Raw genomic sequence first — 20160 nt, forward strand, 5'->3', positions numbered from 1 at the left:
CCACTGCCCTAATCTGCCACTTCTGAAAGCTTACATTCTCTGTATTTATCCTGGGAAGGGACACATTTGAGGAGGTCAATATTGTGCTCACTGAGTCAGATTTGACGATTCTAACAGGATGGGGGTTCATCAGTGGCAAGGAAGATAGGGAGCATTGGCCTCTACAGCTAGGCAGAGAGTAGCAGAACAGGAAGGAGCTGAGATCCCAGGGAGGGAGACAGCAGGTGTTTTTAGTCCTGAGTTGCTGGAAGAGCGCATTAGGGAGGAGCAGAGGTGACTTTGGTCCCGTGTTGGCGAGACCACAGAAACACAGAACGCTTGACTGTGCACTCAGGAATCAGGCAGACTTGGTGGATCCCTTAACTTCTGAGTTGGTTAAACAATTAATCCCAACACTGGTTTAAATGGTAAGGAAGACTTTATGCAAGACTGCTCTAAGGAGGGAAAAGGTCGGGTTCAACTCTGAATACGGGACAAGTAGGGCTTTATAGCCAACAAGCAGAATGGGGTGTCCTGCGTAGAAAATCACTAAGAGGAGACATCGAGGGTGGGGGACTGTTGCTAGACTGGCCTAATGAGATTCTTGCTAAAGGTAGGCCAAGCCTGGACACCCAAGGTCAGGGGTGAAGACCCTGCCCGGAAACCCAGGGTGGGGACATGACCTCTAAACCGGCGTAGCAGTCTTCTTGGTAAAATGGGCTGTGCAGAGCTGGGCTCAGAAGTCTGAGGTTGGGACTGAACTCTGAAGAGGGTTCAGAGGAGCCTGACAAAAGTTTGGCCAGGGAGAGCAGTCTTCACCAACTTCAGCTTCCTTGTCAGCTGGGGACAATAGTGCCACAGAGTCCACCCATAGGGCTGTTGTGAAATAAAGATACCATGTCAGCTGGGTGAGGTGGGTCACACCTGTAATCCTAGCACTTTTGGAATCCAAGGTGGGTGGATTGCTTGAGTTTAGGAGTTCAAGACCAGCCTGAGCAAGAGAGATTCCCATCTCTACAAAAAAAAAAAAAAAAAAAAAAAACCTGTGCATTGTGGTGGGTGCCTATAGTCCCAGCTACTCAAAAGGCTTAGGCTGGAGGATTGCTCAAACCCAAGAGTTAGAGGTTGCTGTGAGCTATGATGCCACAGTACTTTACCCAGAGTAACAAAGTGAGCCTCTGTCTCAGCAAAAAGTTAAAAAAAATTAAAAGAAAAAGAATTTAGGGATAATTGAATCTTTGTTTTGAGACAGAGTCTCCCTCTGTCAGCCTGGGTTGAGTGCTCTGGCATCATAGCTCACAGCAACCTCAAACTCTTGGGCTTGAGCAATCTTCTTGCCTCAGGCTCCCACTAACTGAATCTTAAATTCAGCTATTAGTAAAAAGAAAAAAAAAATTAGAATCATTACAGTAACAGGCTGATTTAACATTGTATTTGGTCTTGATCTCCTGAACTCAAAGCAATCCACCTACCTCGGCCTCCCAGAGTGCTAGGATTACAGATGTGAGCCACCGTGCTCAGCCTAAAAAATTTTTTAAGAAATGCCATTTCTGGCGGTGCCTGTGGCTCAGTCCGTGGGGCGCCGGCCCCATATACCGAGGGTGGCAGGTTCAAACCCGCCACCAGCTGAACTGCAACCAAAAAATGGCTGGGCGTTGTGGCGGGCGCCTGTAGTCCCAGCTGCTTGGGAGGCTGAGGCAAGAGAATCGCTTGAGCCCAGGAGTTGGAGGTTGCTGTGAGCTGTGTGATGCCACGGCACTCTGCCGAGGGCCATAAAGTGAGACTCTGTCTCTACAAAAAAAAAAAAAAAAAAGAAATGCCATTTCATAATGAGAGCAATCTAGAATATTTTTACGAGATATCAGGCTTTAATGAAATGATAAAAGTTATTCATAAATAACAATCATATATATATAAAAGCATCACTTAATTTCTTCTCAAAATAAAGAACCTTAAGGTAAATTGGGTAGTACAAACTTTGGCCTAGGTTTTTCTTTTTTTTGAGACAGAGCCTCAAGCTGGGTAGAGTGCTGTGGCATCAAAGCTCACAGCAACCTCCAACTCCTGGGCTCAAGTGGGTCTCTTGCCTCCACCTCCCAAGTAGTTGGGACTACAGGTGCCTGCCACAATGCCTGGCTATTTTTTGGTTGCAGCCATCATTGTCGTTTAGCAGGCCTGGGCTGGATTCGAACCCACCAGCTCAGGTGTATTATGTGGCTGGCGCCTTAGCCGCTTGAGCCACAGGCACCAAGCCTGGCCTAGGTTTTTCAAGAATAATAATGAATTCCAGCTTCCATTGGTTCTAAGTGGCCAAGCCTGGGGGTGGCAGGAAAAGTGTTCATGTGCGCGACCTCACAGAGCGCCTGAACTGTGACCCCATGTGCCAGGCTGTGGATACTGGTTTGTAACGGGATTCCTTGCTGTGCGTTCCTATAAAGTCTGTGTGTGTACACGTGAACCCTCTGTACATGTGTGTGTTGTACACCTGCATGAACATATCTTAGGGGAAAAAAGGGTTGGAGAGTGAGGGTTTCAGTATATTTGAATTCCATGAGTAATAGGAAAAGGACGTCAGACTGGCAGCTAGCCTACTAGGAACTTCATTGACCCAGGGAAGCCTCGGGCAAGATAATAAGGGACAATTGAGGATCTCTTGTTAAAGACCAGCTTTCCCATGGAGCAAAAGAGAATGCCAGGGCAGTGAGGCCAAAGACACACATCTTAATCCTGACTGTCATTCCTAAAACGCCCTTTGTCCGTTCAGAATGATTTTAGTACTGGCTCTGCAGATCAAGGGTAGGAAAGAACAGTGAAGGAATTTTGATCAAGTTATGCTTTCAATGAACTGAGCTTTCTATATGAACGGATTCAAACCAGCTTCATTCAGTACTTGGGTTTTTTGTTTTTAGAGGAAGGGTTATGTGTGAGATGCCATATAATAACTCTGCTGAACATCTGCAGAAAACATTCTTAAAAACTAACTTGTTAACAAGTTCAAACTAGGGGAGGAAGAAAAGAAAATAAATGGAAGGCTCAGTTTTTTAAGAACTACTTGCCTGGCGAGGGGATATTTCCCCTTGAGCTCGATAAATACATTATAAATTTGTCAGCAGCACAGAGTCCTAAATTCTGGTGGGAGCCAGTCACTAACCTGCACCCTCACTCCAGCAAAAAGCTAGAAGGGAAGCCATACCATCTCGTGCACTAATGTAGTAAGTTATCACTAACTGGAAAAAGCCTTTCCCCTCATATGAAAAAAAATAAATGCATTGGCTTCAATAGCCTGTCCAAATCCATCCCAGCTGGATTGGGACTCTGGAATCAAACCATGAAATAAAGCATAACACAAGTAAATCTACTTGGGAGGCTTCCTCCCTCTAGACACCAGCAAAGAAGTTTGGATGAAATATTTATTTATATTATTATTATTGATTAAATTTTTTTTTAAGAAATAGAATTTATTTATTTATGTATTTTTGCAGTTTTGGCCGGGGCTAGGTTTGAACCGCTACCTCTGGTATATGGGGCTGGCGCCCTACTCCTTGAGCCACAGGCACTGCTCAATTATTATTATTATTTATTTAGAGACAGAGTCTCACTTTGTCGCCCTTGGTAGAGTGCTGTGGCGTCACAGCTCACAGCAACCTCTAACTCTTGGGTTTAGACGATTCCTTTGCCTCAGCCTCCCAAGTAGCTGGGACTACAGGCACCCACCACAATGCCTGGCTTTTTTTGTTGTTGTTGCAGTTTGGCCGGGGCTGAGTTCAAACCTGTCACCCTCGGTATATGGGGCCGGTGCCCTACTCACTGAGCCACAGGCGCCGCCCCTGTGCTTTTAGCTGGGCTGTCTAAGCTGAGGGGAAAACAAGTATCTTTTATTATTATTATTTGAGATTAACAGGATACAAATGTTGAGGTTACATTGTTTTCAATTCTAAGGTAAGGTTCAAGTTCTAATGGCACCTTTCACCCAGGAGGTGTGCTGAACACCCTCACCTTGTACACAGTAGGTGGATCCCACCAATCGCCCTCCCTCCCTCTTGAAAAAAAAAGTATCTTAAGGCAAGGGATGGATTGCTAATGTGGGTGGTACCAGCTCTTTCTTTACACGAAGATGTCCCTAAGTTCCCCCTCCTCCGCAATGCTGGGATGCTAATGCCTCCTTATTTTGCAACTGTGTTTAGTCATGGAATTTCCAGAGCCACTTGAGTCTGAGGAGTACGCCTGTGGCCAATGAGTCAGATTTTTAACTCGTGAAGAGGGTGATTTGATCTGAGCAATTGACGACTCCTGGGCACCATCACAACTAGTTCCAATCATTGCACCAGAGGTTGAAGAGGATACTTGTTAGCTTGTGTATTCTGCATTGTGGAATTGCTATTTTCACCCCCACCAACCCCTTGCTGCACTGAAATCTTTCTCAATGGCACCATCGGGCACCCGTTCCTCCCGTCAGTTTAGCTCCTTGTGTACTAAGAATTCTGTGGCCGTCTTGATATCTCAGTTATCTCCAAATCTATTACTGACCCTCCCCTAACTAGAATAAGGGGGTGAACTGCATGGATTCCATGTGGTCTGTGGTCAGAGGCAATGGTTCTAATTATCTAAGCAGATGGCAGCCTGAAAATTAAATGTAGAGAGAGCTTGATTTTTAAAAAGGTGGAGACCCCGGTTTTGGCCGTTGTCTTCCCAGGTGGCCGTAACTTAGAATTTTTTCAGGTCCAGGTGATATACCCTATTCACCTGAATGCATTTAAAGAATCAGGAAGAATCTGGTTCTTGAATGGAAAAAAAGAAGCACTCTCATGTCCAGGCTGCCTAACGGAACCCCAGAGCTGGCTGCTTTGTCTTTCTGGGCCCTTTGCTTTGCAGTGCAGATAATGAAGCCGCTGAGTGTGCCAGATTCTGTGGTAAGGGTAATGGTTTGGTTCCTGGCACTGGGATAAGCCAGAAAAAGAAAAAATGATTAAAAACAAGATCCTCATAAGAAGTGGAAAAGACGGGCGGCGCCTGTGGCTCAGTGGGTAGGGCGCTGGCCCCATATACCGAGGGTGGCGGGTTTGAACCCCACCCTGGCCAAACTGCAACAAAAAATAGCTGGGTGTTGTGGCGGGCGCCTGTAGTCCCAGCTACTTGGAAGGCTGAGGCAAGGGAATCAACTAAGCCCAGGAGTTGGAGGTTGTGAGCTGTGACACCATGACACACTACCGAGGGCGATAAAGTAAGACTGTCTCTAAAAAATTGGAAAAAAGGGAAAGAAAATAATCTGATCGTAGCTGGCTAGTTAGGTCTGCTCACACAATTTCCACCATAAGCCTTAACTCAATCTGTCTTCTTCAGCAGTCACACGCTGGCCAGAAGATGACATTACAACTCCAGGTACAGAAGATGGCCTTGTGACCCGTGTAGAAGACATGTCAACTCCAGCAGCTACTGAAGAGCTGGCAAAGTCTCCTGGCTTCACAACCCTGGTGAGTAACCTTGAAAGAGGAATTTGCTCCACAGGCAAAGAACACAGAAAACTCTGCCTGGAACATTCCCCAGATCTCCCACGGGGCTGACTTTTCTCTCATGATTCTGAAGTGTGATGTTACCTCAAAAAATACCTAAAGTAACCTCACTACCCCCACTTACCCTCATCCACCAGTAGTTACCCTCTAGCCTTGAGGTCAGTGGTCTACTCACCAGATTTGGCCCACTGACTGTTTTTATAAATAAAGTTTTATTAGAACACAGACAAGCATATTCAGTTGAATCTTCTGGTTGCTCTCCTACTATATAAGCGCAGAGGTGAGTACTTATATCAGAGACCTTGTGTGCTACAATAACGTTTACCATTTAGCCTTTGAAAGAAAGTTTGCCAAATAGACTATTCTAGTCTAATCTAGATTAGTCTAGCTTATATATTTTCAAAGCACTGAGAGTCTTCCAAACCTTTTGTATTGGTTCACATGCTAAACCTTCATATTCTGCGACCCTGCCCCAGGATGTAAGCTTCAAGAGACAAGGAAATTTTTATTACTCATATTCCCAGGGCTTGGGACCATTAGAATGTATTTCTTACTATGGTAAATAGATAAAATTGACCACCTTCACTATTTTTTAAGTGTACAGTTCGGTAGTGTTAAGTATATTCACATTGCTAAACAGATCTCCAGAACTTGTATTGCAAAACCAAAATACCATACCTGTTCAAAAATGACTCCTGTTTCCGCCTCCCCGCCAGCCCCTAGCAACCACTTTTCCACTTTCCTCTCTATGAATCTGAATATTCTGGGTCGATGTCATATGTGTGGACTTACACAGTATTGCCTTTTTCTGACTGGCTTATTTCACTTTGCATAATTTCCTTGGGGTTCATTCATATTGTAGCATGTGCCAGAATGTTCTTTTTTTTTTTTGAGACAGAGCCTTAAGCTGTCGCCCTGGATAGAGTGCTGTAGCATCATAGCTCACAGCAACCTCCAGCTCTTGGGCTTAAGCGATTCTCCTGCCTCAGCCTCCCAAGTAGCTGGGACTACAGGTGCCTGCCACAACGCCCGGCTATTTTTTGGTTGCAGCCGTCATTGTTGTTTGGCAGGCTCGGGCTGGATTTGAACCTGCCAGCTCAGGTGTACGTGGCTGGTGCCTTAGCCGCTTGAGCTACAGGTGCTGGAGCCAGAATGTTCTTTTTTAAAGCTGAATATTTCATTGTGTGTGTACATACACACTGTATTTATCCATTCATTATCCACTGATGGACATTTGGGTTGGTTTTACTTCTTGGCTGTTGTGAGTAGTGTTACTATGAAGCACTATGGCTGTGGGTGCCAAAAAAACTTTTTGTTGTTGTTTAGCAGACCCTGGCCGGGTTTGAACCCACCACCCCCACGGTATGAGGCTGGCACTCTAACCATTGAGCTACAGGTGCCCAGGCTGAAAATAGCTCTTTTAAGACCCTACTTTCAGTTCTTTTGGGTACATGTCCAGGAGAGGGATTGTGACGTGATAACATTGTTTTGTTTTTAACTTTTTGGGTAAATGCCATACAGTGTTTTCTACAGTGCCGTCAATAATGCCCAAGGGTTCTAACCTCTCCCCCTCCTGGCTGTCTTCTGGATTTTTGACAGTAGCCATCCTCATGGACACGAAAGCAGTATCCCGTTGTGGTTTTGCTTTGCATTTCTCTGATTAGTGATGTTGAGCATCTTTTCAGATGCTTCTTTTGGCCATCTGTGTATCACCTTTAAGAAATGTCTATTCCAGTTATTTGTCCATTTTTTAAATTGATTTTGGTTATAGCGTTATAATTCTTTATGTCCTTATTTGATGATTTCTAAGTATTTTCTCCCATTCTTTGGGTTGTCTTTTTACTTTGCTACCTGTGTCTTTGGAGGCACCAATGTTTGTGTAGCCCCACTCATCTGGTTTTGCCTTTGTGACCTGTGCTCACTAGGGTATTTGTCGAGTGCTACGTTGGTGCAAACTTCAGAGTCAGTAGAATCGCTTCCAAGTCCTGCTCTTTCACTTACCGGCTGTGAATTTGGTCGAGTTATCTAATCTAAGCCTCATTCATACAACAGGGACCAATAATAAGATCTTCCTCATAGAATTGTGCATGGAGCAAATGAGAATGTCTTCAAGGGGTCTGGCACATAGTAGGCTCTCAATAAACTCTAACTGTGGGGGGTGAGGAAGGACATTAAAGGATGATATAGCCTATTATGTGCTAAGCAGGCTCAGCACCTGTAGCTCAAGTGGTTTGAATCCAGCGTGGGCCTGCCAAACAACAATGACAACTACAACCGAAAAAATAGTTGGGTGTTGTGGTGGGCACCTGTAGTCCCAGCTACTTGCTGGGAGGCTGAGGCAAGAGAATCGCTTAAGCGCAGGAATTGGAGGTTGCTGTGAGCTGTGATGCCACGGCACTCTACCCAGGGTTCTGTCTCCAAAAAAAACCAAAGGTGCTAAGCAAATGTTAGAGAGAAAAATTCAAGTTCAAGGGAGGGAAAGAACTAACATCTAGAGAATGCAGTGATTTCAGAATAACTAAGACCCCAGGAAGTTAGCACGTTAAACATTTAACATTAGTTTCTGGAGTAGAATTGATTTTTCTGTTGTTTTGTTCTTGTTTCTGCTTTCAATTTATGCCATCATGTAATTTATGTATGTGTGCTACCTTAAATCTTACTGTTGCAAGGCAGAGAATATATTGTAAACATTGGGCTTTATTTTCTGTTTTTCCTCATTTACATCTCCAATAGGTGGCAACAGGTGCCGTGAGTGTGACAGACCTTCACGTCGAGGATCTGTCAACCCTAGAAAGCACCGTCCACACCAAAGAAAGCCAAAGCACCCCAGTCCCGAAGGAGATGACGAGTCATTCTGTGGGTAAGGAAACCAGTTACCCCAATAAGGGTTGATCTAATTCTGCATAATTGGTGCATCCCAGGAGTCCATGAGCAAGTGTAATCAACAACAGAACACCTGTTGGGATGCAAGAGTGAATTCTGAGCCAGGCTTTATGTGGTGGGTTTAGAATTCGACTTGAGTTGCTAGATCAAATTTGACTTACTAAGTTGCGAAAGAGATCTTTTTACTTTGAATGGTAACTAGTGATTATGTCCCCAGGGGTAAGCTGGGTAGCTATTGATACTGTGTTGCTGACCCTGAGCTGAGATAATGTTACATTAAGAACTTTGAGTTGACATCCAAGACACAAGATTTACATAGACTAGTTAAGTTTTAATAGATTCTATACTACCCTGTTTCCCCGAAAATAAGACATCCTCCGAAAATAAGACCTACTCACAGGAAAGATAAGACGTCCCCTGAAAATAAGACCTAGCGCATCTTTGGGAGCACACTTTAAAATAAGACACTGTCTTATTTTCGGGGAAACAGGGTATTACCGACCATCTTTCATTGAATTCATGTCTGTATATATGGAGCAAGAATCTGTTCTAAACCTGGATTTTGGGTTGTATTCGTGATTTGTAGTTGGTACTTAAGACAGTGTGAATGGAACACCTCAAAGAGAAACTTCACAGGAAGCCTCTGGGGGCATTTACTGTTATATGCATCAAATCACTGATGAATGGAGAAAGGTCTTTGTCAGTTTAGCCATAGAAAGAGAGCGACATGCATTTGTAGACATTTCTTTTTTCTTTTTTTTTTTTTTTTTGGAGACAGAGCCTCAAGCTGTCACCCTCAGTAGAGTGCCGTGGCGTCAGAGCTCACAGCAATCTCCAACTCTTGGGCTTAAGTGATTCTCTTGCCTCAGCCTCCCAAGTAGCTGAGACTACAGGCACCCACCATAATACCCGGCTGTTTTTTTTGGAGACAGGGTCTTGCTCTTGCTCAGGCTGGTCTCGAACCTGTGAGCTCAGGCAATCTGGCCACCTCAGCCTTCCAGAGTACTTGGGATTACAGGCGTAAGCCACCTTGCCTGGCCTGTAAAGATTTCATTAGAGAGGTTCAGTTGTTTGGGATTTTCTTAAAATTTGCTTTAATTATAATGACAGGAGTGGGAGAGAATAGGAAATAATTCTACAATAATTTGAGTGCTTGTTAACTCGATACATTTACTAAAATTGTTTCATCTAGATAGGTCTTATGTCTCCACGTCCAAAATGAAAGTAAAGATGAAAATCATGCCTAAAGCAATGGTTCGTCTGAACACCCAGAAAGTTATTCTTTACTGTTCTTTTTTTTTTTTTTTTTTTTGGTGGGTTTTGGCCGGGGCTGGGTTTGAACCCGCCACCTCCGGCATATGGGACTGGCGCCCTATCCCTTTCAGACACAGGCGCCGCCCCTCTTTACTGTTCAATATACATTTCTGGGTCCAGTGACTAATCTGGTTTAAAAACTAGGACTTCAAAGGATTTAAAATATGTTTTCTATCCCCACATTCATACCAGCAATATTCACAGCAGCTAAAGTAGGGAAGCAGCAACCCAAGAGCCCATCGATGGTTGAACAGATTAGCAAAAGTGGTCTACATAGGCAATGGGTAGTATTCTTTTTTTTTTTGTAGAGACAGAGTCTCACTTTATGGCCCTCAGTACAGTGCCATGGCCTCACACAGCTCACAGCAACCTCCAACTCCTGGGCTTACGCGATTCTCTTGCCTCAGCCTCCCGAGTAGCTGGGACTACAGGCGCCCACCACAACGCCCAGCTATTTTTTGGTTGCAGTTTGGCCAGGGCTGGGTTTGAACCTGCCACCCTTGGTATATGGGGCCGGCGCCTTACCGACTGAGCCACAGGCGCCGCCCGGCAATGAGTAGTATTCTTAAAAAGAAAATGCTGGGGGCAGCACCTGTGGCTCAGTGAGTAGGGCGCCGGCCCCATATGCCGAGGGTGGCGGGTTCAAACCCAGCCCTGGCCAAACTGCAACCAAAAAATAGCCGGGCGTTGTGGCGGGCGCCTGTAGTCTCAGCTGCTCGGGAGGCTGAGGCAGGAGAATCACGTAAGCCCAAGAGTTAGAGGTTGCTGTGAGCCGTGTGACGCCACGGCACTCTACCCGAGGGCGGTACAGTGAGACTCTGTCTCTACAAAAAAAAAAAAAAAGAAAATGCTGGCTTCCGCTTAAGGCGCCAGCCCATACAACTGAGCTGGCAGGTTCAAATCCAGCCAGTGCCCGCCAAACAACAATGACGGCTGTAGCAAAAAATAGCCAGGCATTGTGGCGGGCGCCTGTAGTCCCAGCTACTCGGGAGGCAGAGGCAGGAGAATCGCTTGAGTCCAGGAGTTGGAGGTTGCTGTGAGCTGTGATGCCACAGCACTCCACCCAGGGCGACAGCTTGAGGCTCTGTCTCAAAAAGAAAAAGAAAAAAGGTGATTTTAAAAAAGAAAACGCTGACACATGATCCGGCATGGGCGAACCTTGAAGACATTAGGTTAACTGTAATAAGCCCGTCGCAAAAATACGAATACAAAAAACACACTTAAGATGAGGAAACTATTAGAGTAGTTAAATTTGTGGGGATGGAAAGAGAATGGTGGTTGCCAGGGGAAGAGAACAACGGTGTTACTAATTAACGGGTACAGCGTTTCCGCTTTGCAAGATGGAAGGAGTTCTGGACGTGGACAGTAGGGATGGTTGCACAACAATATAAATGTGATTAATATCACTGAACTGTACACAGAGTAGTTAATTTGTAGATTGCGTTCTATACGTATTTCAGCACAATTTTTTTTTCAACTTTACCATGTGCTTTGAAATAAAATATAAAGCTTGCACCAAGCTGTTAAAGAAATGATTAACATTTAAACAGCAGAGAGAACCAAGTTTAGCTAAGCCAGGGAAGAGTAAAGGGATGTGATCGCTGGAAAGCATTTCAACATTTTGGAGAAGAAATGCTTGTTTGTCACATGGGTTGATAGCTAATTAGCAGCAGAAAGCAGAAGTTACCACATTGAGTATTCTGTCATCCCAGGATGCCTCTTTGTTATGTCTTAAAAAAATTCTTCGTTGCCTGGGAAATAACTCCTTTACTTTCCCGTCCTATTCCCTGCTCCACCCTGTCCCCAAAATTGTGATTTGGGGCACCTTTCCACTTCACATATCCTAATGTTCTCATCTGAGCTAAAATGTCATAAGTGCTTGTTTTTTGTTGTTGTTGTTCTTTTATTTTTTGTTTTTTAAGAGGTGATTTTGTTTGTTTTGAGACAGTCTCACTGTGTTGCCCTCAGTAGAGTGCCATGGTGTGGCGTCACAGCTCACAACAACCTCAAACTCTTGGGCTTAAGCCATTATCTTGCTTCAGCGTCCCAAGTATCTGGGACTACAGGTGCCTGCCACAACACCCGGCTATTTGTTGTTGTTGTTTGGCAGACCTGGGCTGGGTTTGAACCCGCCTGCCCTAAGCACTGAGCTGTGGGCACCAAGCCATTGAGAGGTGATTTTTATTAGTCCAGTAGACAGCCAGTTTTCCCACGTAACACCCAAGTGCGACAATGTTCACATGTATGACACAGAGTAATTGGGAGGGAGCTAGGGAATATAGGAGTTAATAAGGTCTAATTTGGTAATGAATCTTCTACAAGCTTACTTTGCTTTTGGTAATGTGTTTTCTAACTGATGCTGTGTAGAGTGCTCATGGAATCACCATGTTAGGACACCATAAACAAATAATTGGCTCATCTCTGCAGAGTGACTTCCGAGGATGACATTCTGGGGGTTGATTTCATGGCGCCCTTGTCCTGAAGGCTCAAACCCAGCAGTCCCATCAGACTGTTTTTCTGTGGTGTGGATAGCACTGTCAGCCTGAGCTCTGTATGTGGAGAGGGGGCTGTGAGACAACAGAGCCCTCACAGCCTGGGGAACATTCAGAGAATGAACCACCAACTGCTTCTCCTCCATTCCTGAAACAGCCTTTTTTCCTCATGCTCCCTCTGCCAGACGTCACAGAGCCCTTTCTTTCTATAGTTAACTAAGCGGAGATCCTTGAGATTTCTCCCTCTTTCTCCTTGTCATATATTAATGAAGTTGAGCAGTAACCATTAACAAGATGATTTGCCTTTGTTTTTGTTTTTTTTTAAACTTTATCACTTTTATTTATGTTTCTGGCCTTGTTACAGTGACTAAGACAACCAATTCAAAGATGAAAGAAGGGGCAATGGGCATCCCTGTCTGGTTCTGACAGTCAGGGGAAAGTGTCCAATATTTCAACACAAAGTATATTTTTATTTATTTATTTATTTTTTTAATTAAATCACAGGTGTGTACATTAATGCGATCATGGGGCACCATACACTGGTTTTATAGACCGTTTGACACATTTTCATCACACTGGTTAACATAGCCTTCCTGGCATTTTCTTAGTTATTGTGTTAAGAATGATTTGCCTTTGTTAAAGCCATTTACATTTTTCTATTGTACTGTAAGACCAAAACTATGTCTTTCGTTTATGCTATTTCCCCGTTTTGTCTATGCTACTTCCCCCTGGACAACCCTTTACAGATACTATAAAATCTGATTATGGCTCAAGGAGTAGGGCACTGGAGGTGGTGGTTCTGACCCAGCCCCAGCCAAAAACTGCAAAAAAAATAAATAATAATAAATAAAGCTGATTATGTGCTTGGGGGCTGGCTGTAGCCATCAACTCAGTCAGTCCTCTCGGCCCCATCCTTTGTTCCTGTGTCTTCTCTTGTTCTGTATTTTCCTCTTTCCCCACTAATTCCACTCTGGTTCACTCCCTTCGCCGCTGGTTCGCAACATCTGTAGACTGCTCTGGAGCCATAGGCTGGGCTCATGCAGGGAGCGCCAGTTTCTGGGACCCATACTCTGGGGGCATCTTGAAAAGGCACATTGTTTTGAGGAGAGCCTTGATACAAAAAGGGAGAGATGCTTTATTTGTTGACTTTTTGAGACAGAGTCTCATTCTTTGGCCCTGGGTAAAATGCCATGGCATCATAGCTCACAGCAACCTCAAACTCAGGAGATCCTCTCGCCTCAGCCTCCTGGGTCGCTGGGACTAAACACACCTGCCACAATGCCCAGCCAGCTTTTCTATTTTTAGGAGGGAAGCGGTCTTGCTCTTGCTCAGGCTGATCTCGAATTCCTAAGCTCAAGCAATCTATCTGCCTTGGCCTCCCAGAGATACTTAAATTTCAAATTCACCCCTTAGAGAAAGGAAGCATCTTTTAGATGACTAGTTTTGCCTTTGATTAGGAAATCTGTGGGATATCTGGGGTATTTTGCAAGCTGTGAACTAAGAATCTAAGGAAGGGCCTGATTATTGAATTCTCTCTGGTTTCTCCTTAAATTAAGGCAGTTTGAATTTTTCTGCATCTGCAAACTAGGTAAACAACCGCCACCCAGAGGAGGTAAAGACACAGCCTATGAGGAGGTCAGTAGGAGACACAAAACATCTGTGGTTTGGCTCCGTGTCTGTAGCTCAAGCAACTAGGGTGCCAGCCACATACACCAGAGCTGACAGGTTCGAATCTAGCCTGGGCCTGCCAAACAACAATGACAACTATAACCACAAAAACAGCCGGGTGTTGTAGTGGGCGCCTGTAGTCCCAGCTATTGGGAGGCTGAGGCAAGAGAATCGCTTAAGCCCAAGAGTTTAAGGTTGCTGTGAGCTGTGACGCCACAGCACTCTACTCAGGGCAACAGCTTGAGACTCTGTCTCAAAGTAAAAAAAAAACCCTGTATTTTAAAAATAGGTGATTGTGTAACACTATCAAAAAGGAACTCACAATGGAGGATATTGACACTGTAACTATTAGACTAAGTCTGATTTCGGGTAGAAATCCTAAAATAACAGTGGTGCAGATATAAAGAGTGTGTTTTCTCATTAAACTCACCTGGACATAATCTGATTTTTATGGCTGAGGAAGATGACAAATCACGGTCTTGGTCACAACTTCCCAAACCAGAGTATTACTTTCAAAGTCAGTAACAGACCTCACCCCAGTCTATTAAGTTTTCCACAATCTTGACATTGGACTGAGATCTACAAGTCTGGGTTTTTCAGCTCCCTTAACCTCGGAAACGTCTAGACCATTTATTTAAGGTGTTTGTGGTTTAGTTTTGACTTTGCTTTCTATGTTGGATGAGAAGTGTTCACAAAAGTACTTTGAACCCGTAGGCGTGAAGGAGAGGTCATACATTTGATTATCATTAGCTAGAAAGGCAGTATCCCATCAGAGCTTGTGTAAAATTCCCCTGGGCTAGTTTATTTAAGAAATCCTCTGCCTTATGTTTTGCTACTTAGGGTAAATTCATCTTTTGCCAGTGGTTAAATTATAGTTATTAAATCCTAATAATTCTATGTTATTACGTCTCTTTACAGAGAAAGTGGGGGGAGAGACACAGACAACGATTGAGAAAGGTAAGCTATCTGCGTATTCTATGGGAGTTAAGGAAAAATGTCTTTGAACCTACTCTTTGATATGAAGTAAATTACATTCTTTCCTGGATTGTAGTCAAGAGGAGTGAGTGGGTTTGAAACTCCCCCCCCTTAAAGAAAGGGGAATTCCTTATATTTGAAAATAAGCAAACCACAAATGAGTCTATTCACTTAATGAATTCAGCTCTGGGGAATGATATCATATTTTAAGAATGAAAATAAGGGTCTGGTGCAATGGCTCCCACCTGTAATCCCAGCACTCTGGGAGGCCAAGGCAGGTGGCTTGTTTGAGCTCACGAGTTCATGACCAGCCTGAGCCAGAGCAAGACTTTATCTCTTAAAAAAAAACAATAGCTGGGCAGCGTGATGGGTGCCTGTAGTCCAGCTACTCAGGAGGCTGAGGTAGGAGGATCAGTTAAAGCCCAAGAGTTTGAGGTTGCTGTGAACTATGATGCCATGACACTCTACCGAGGGTGACAGAGTCAGACTCTTGTTTTTAAAAAAGGGACCAATTTAATAGCTGCTCACAAATGCTATTAAATTGTGAAACCCGTATGTGTGTGTGTGTGTGTGTGTGTGTGTGTGTTACACTTGATACATAGTAAATTCTGAGACCCCGATACATAGTAAATTCTGAGACCCCAGAAATCATACCATTCATAAGATGGGATTAGAATAGCTCAAAGTGGCTCACTGCCTGTGGCTCGAGCAGCTAAGGTGCCAGCCACATACATGTGAGCTGGCAGGTTCGAATCCAGCCCGGGCCCGCCAAACAATGACAGCTGCAAACAAAAAATAACCAGGCATTGTGGTGGGTGCCTATAGTCCCAGCTACTTGGGAGGCAGAGGCAAGAGAATTGCCTGAGCCCAGGAGTTGGAGGTTGCTGTGAGCTGTGATGGCTCAGCACTCTACCCAGGACGATAGCTTGAGGCTTTGTCTCAAAAAAAAAAAAAAAAAATAGGCCAAAGTTTCTCCTCACATAAATCAATTTCCACTAGATTTGGGAGTGTCCTTGTGACGTTGCTCTAACGCCCCTCCTCCACATTCCCACTGGACACATCAGATGCTAATTCTAGGAATCTTTTAACGTCTTCTTTTTAGAAAGACAAACAGTAACTTGTGAATTGGGCTGTAACTATTTTATTTTTTTTTTTGAGACAGAGTCTCACTTTGTCACCCTCAGTAGAGTGCTGTGGCGTCACAGCAACCTCCAGCTCTTGGGCTTAGGTGATTCTCTTGCCTCAGCCTCCTGAGTAGGTGGGACTACAGGCACCTGCCACAACACCCGGCTATTTGTTGTTGTTGTTGTAGTTTGGCCAGGGCCAGGGTTTGAACCTGCCACTCTCCGTATATGGATCCGGCGCCATACTCCCTGAGCCACAGGTGCTGCCCTGTAACTATTTTATAACTAACACATCCTACCTGTTATCTGTCTGCTGCAAGTTACTCTGGTGAGTCACCACTTCAGAGCTTTACTCCTCACCAGGTTTCATGGGCATAGCTCTGGAGTGGGCTCAGCCAGAAAGGCTCATGTCCCTGCAGCTGTGGTTACAGTTAAGTTCTGTGGTTCCACGTACCCCAGACTTTATATAATTGGATTTCCTACTATACACATTTGTTATCCCCAAAGCAAGTATATTTTTTCTAAAAGAAGAAAGTATATTTAGGAATAAAGTCAAATGGAAACTTCATTTTTAGGAAGTTGGGCATTGCTATGTGCAGTGGGCAGTAATGTATAGAACACCTTCGGTCACAGGTGTCTGTTCTATCTGGGATTCATGCTGCTTTCCCCTCTCATTCAGATGGTTTGACGACGGTGACCCTGGTTGGAATCATAGTGGGGGTCTTACTAGCCATTGGCTTCCTTGGTGGGATCATCATTGTGATTATGCGAAAAATGTCCGGAAGGTACTCGTAAGTAAATAACTTACCCCCCAGGGGTAGTGCACAAAGGTGGTCATGTCTGGAGCTCCAAGCCTTTGAACTAATAGGAATCGCTAATAGAAAAGTCATGTTGTAAAGCCCTTACCTCCACAAGTCCTGCATCTGAAGCTTCCCCAGAACAAACATCTACTTAGACCATATATGTGTCCAAAAAAAAAAAAAAGCAAGAGATTGCTCTTAAGTTGATTTCTATAGAGAGCTAACCAAATTTGATCTCTTGTCTTACTTTTTCAACTAATTGAAGGAGAACCCAGATCAACTTTTACATTTTTTTATTTTTAATTTCAGCTTCCTTGTTCATTCTTCTTCACTTGAAGTACTCTTTTTTGTTGGTCATTTTCTTCTTCCTCTGGCGATGTTCTTGATGTTAGTAGAGACAGGGTCTTACTCTGGCTCACTGCTGTTCATACTGGTCTCAAACCTCTGAGCTCAGGCAATGCACCCGCCTCGGCCTCCCACTACAGGCATGAGCCACCACGCCCGGCCTCAGATCAAGTTTTAACACAACACCCACCTCCGTCAGAGGTACTCAGGTGGTATCTGGGAAAGCACCTGTCAGAAAGCCAGGGCCCCGTTCTAATGAGGACTCCACCAGTGATGGGGTCCTCTCATGCAGCCTTCTTCGATTCCTTCTCTGCATGCATGGTCAGGTACTGACCGCTGATGAGGGGAAGGAATTCTTTTCCATTAAGCTTCCTTAAGAATTCAGAACATTCAAACTCATGGCCGGAGGAGAACTCCTTTATTTCTATCGGTGGGCATGATCTAGGGGGGGCGGGGGAGGGCTGATGATGTACAGCTGGGGGTGTTGAGGAACAAGATGGCGCAGCTGCAGACTAGTGTGTTTCGCAACACTTAGGACGCTGACCCTGGCTAAAGAGCAGTGGTTTTCAGCCTTCCTAAAGCCTCCTAATGCCATGACCCTTTAATACAGTTCCTCGTGTGTGGTGACCCCCAACCATAAAATTATTTTCGTTGCTACGTCGTAAGTATCATTTTGCACCTGTTATGAATCGTAGTGTAAAGATCTGATATGCGGGATGGATTTTCATTGTTACAAAGGGGTCTCCACCCATAGGTTGAGAACCGCTGCTGTGGGTGGAGGAGGGATGAGAGACAAAAGAGAGGGTCACCAAGTACATCCTCAACTAGAAGGCTCGGCGTGGAAAGTGGGACTACAGGAGCCATGACTCACGGACGGTAAAAGAGGCTACTGTCACCTTTCTTTGTTTTCATAGACCCTGAGAGCTGAAGGATCGTGTTCTACCATCAACATGCTTTAAAAAGAAAATTTCTGACTCCACTCCCCACCCCCGCCCCTGCCCCTGAGCTCGTGGGAGAAGATGACCTGTGGGAATTGCTCACCCCACTCAAAATCCACGGTGATCCCTCCCCTTGCCACACACAACCGCGGGAAAGGACAGTGTATCAGACTGCTCCTCCACGCATTTGCCTTTTGACAACTTTTCTTGAATATAGAAATTTTATAAAAGATGATTTAAAAGACAAAATGCCTAGACCACAGAGCACACCTATGTGGGACTGACTTGTAACTGAGGTGTTCTCACCCAGTCGGCCTTGGAAACTGTAATCACATGCCTTCTTTCTGACCCTTCTGTTATTGTTAAAATGCAAAGGGATCTGGAAATATTTATATCAACTGACTGAGGCCTTGATCCAGTGCCACGTCAGTACGCGGCCCCAGCATTTTGCAATTGCTGATCTGTTGAAATGTACACATTCCACTCTAGTTTGTTTTGCTTTGTTTTTAAGCCTGGTCTGGTATGATGAATCAAGTAGAAAAATCTTAACTTGGATAATAACGTGATGAGCCACTGCCTTTAGCTGGTCCAGATACATCATTTCAGTGACATCCATTTTCTGATCATAAACAGGAAGTGTATACTTTGGAGAAGACGCTTTGTTTCTCAGAACACCACCAGGCAGCCTACAGGCGTGCTTCACCTAAAGCCTTCTCGTGGGATGACTTGATGATTCATCAAGGATTCCTCCCAGGTGCCCCTGCTGCCTGGCTCTGATGATGTGCAGCCGGAGTTGGGGGAGGGGCAGCCTTCTCTTCCCTACGGCCTCTGGATTGGCTGCTTTGCCCTGGAACATGGAGAGCTCAGCGCTCCAGATACTGAAGAAGTTTGCCCCATGGGCTCAATGGTACTGGAGACACCAGCCTTCCAGAAACCAAGAACGGTATTGGACCCTAAGCAGACAGAACCCTTACCTGAGCCTAAGGTGGGGGAACTAGCTGGTTTTCTAATAATATTTGCTGTCTGCCTCTGGGGAAAGATAAGGGGAGAAAAAAATCATCTCATACAATATTAATATTTAAAAAGTAACTGGATTTTAAAGACTTGATTTAAAAATAGAAGATGTCCCCAGTCTTAGGATATAATCACACATGGCTGTGGGGTCGTCCTGTTACAAAGATCGAACCAAAGGAGGCCAGGAGGGAGGCCAGTGTGTCTCAACGCTTCTCTCCCCATTGAGTTCTTTTTCCTAGATAAAAAGTTTTTTAGTCTGAGCAAATGCTTGCAGTGATGCAGTCCTGATAGCCTTTACACTTGGGAGAGCGTTCAAGACAGGAGGAAGTAACCCTCCTTTGGAAGCACAGCCCATTCCTCCCATTTTTTTCCAGTCACGTGCGGATGTTATTTTAAACAGTGTCTCTGTGTGTTTCCCAAATCCAGCTGGCCCGCCGGCCCAGGTTCCATATTTGCACATCAGTTGATTGAGAGAAGGGAAGTTAGACGAGCCATTTGAGGTTTTAGAGAATTCAGTTTCCTTGTTCAGATTTCTGAACAGGAGTAGGAACAATGCTCATTTCTTTTCCTTTCCTTCTCCCTTCCTTCACTCTCCCTCCGTGAAAAACAGCAGTCGACCCCAAGTCACACTGGACCCAGTGCCTGCTGGGACAGGACTGTGGGTTTCTTGTTCACACCTGTGTTGGTGCTCAATGCAGTGTAGACGTGTTTCAAAATAAAACATGATTGTGTACGACAATGAGTCAGACCTTTGATTGGGAATCAAGTCAAGTCTGGGTCACACTTAGCAATATCTCCAGGTAAGATTGCAACTTACATAAACATTGGCCTGCGGACTCGATTGAGAGAGGGTTATATATGGTCATGGGAAGTTGATCCATGGGAAGGAAATGCACCTGTGCCTGCCAAGTGCAGGGGTGAAGGTCAGGCAGAGGAAGGGTGGAAAGACAGGGGGCACCTTGGAGCCGCTTTTGCCCTCTGGTCCCAGAGAGTTAACAAGGTTTTCCCTGATGCAATCTCTGCACTGGAGAAAGGAGCCAAGACAGGGAGCAGTTTCATCTTGCCTTTGCCAGTCCTGATTCCTGACTGCCGGGCGTGGCTACCAAACAGCAGAAAAT

At 44.8% G+C, this 20160-nt stretch overlaps 1 protein-coding gene across 3 annotated transcripts in view; it reads left to right on the forward strand.

Annotated features, from left to right (window-relative positions):
• Positions 1-19772, forward strand: part of PDPN (podoplanin) — a 37897-nt gene extending 18125 nt beyond the window's left edge. The window contains exons 2-6 of one of the 3 annotated variants that reach the window (XM_053576714.1): positions 5323-5450; positions 8223-8349; positions 14765-14803; positions 16625-16736; positions 18005-19772. In XM_053576714.1, the coding sequence (XP_053432689.1) occupies positions 5323-5450; positions 8223-8349; positions 14765-14803; positions 16625-16736; positions 18005-18011 (413 nt within the window). In that variant the 3' untranslated portion in view covers positions 18012-19772. Of the gene's footprint in view, positions 1-5319; positions 5451-8222; positions 8350-14764; positions 14804-16624; positions 16737-18004 lie in introns of all 3 variants that reach the window. The other 2 variants (XM_053576713.1, XM_053576715.1) reach the window with 2 other exon arrangements.
• Positions 19773-20160: the final 388 nt, after the last annotated feature.

Source organism: Nycticebus coucang, chromosome 22 (genome assembly GCF_027406575.1).
Source record: "Nycticebus coucang isolate mNycCou1 chromosome 22, mNycCou1.pri, whole genome shotgun sequence".
In the NCBI taxonomy this organism is placed as follows: domain Eukaryota; kingdom Metazoa; phylum Chordata; class Mammalia; order Primates; family Lorisidae; genus Nycticebus; species Nycticebus coucang.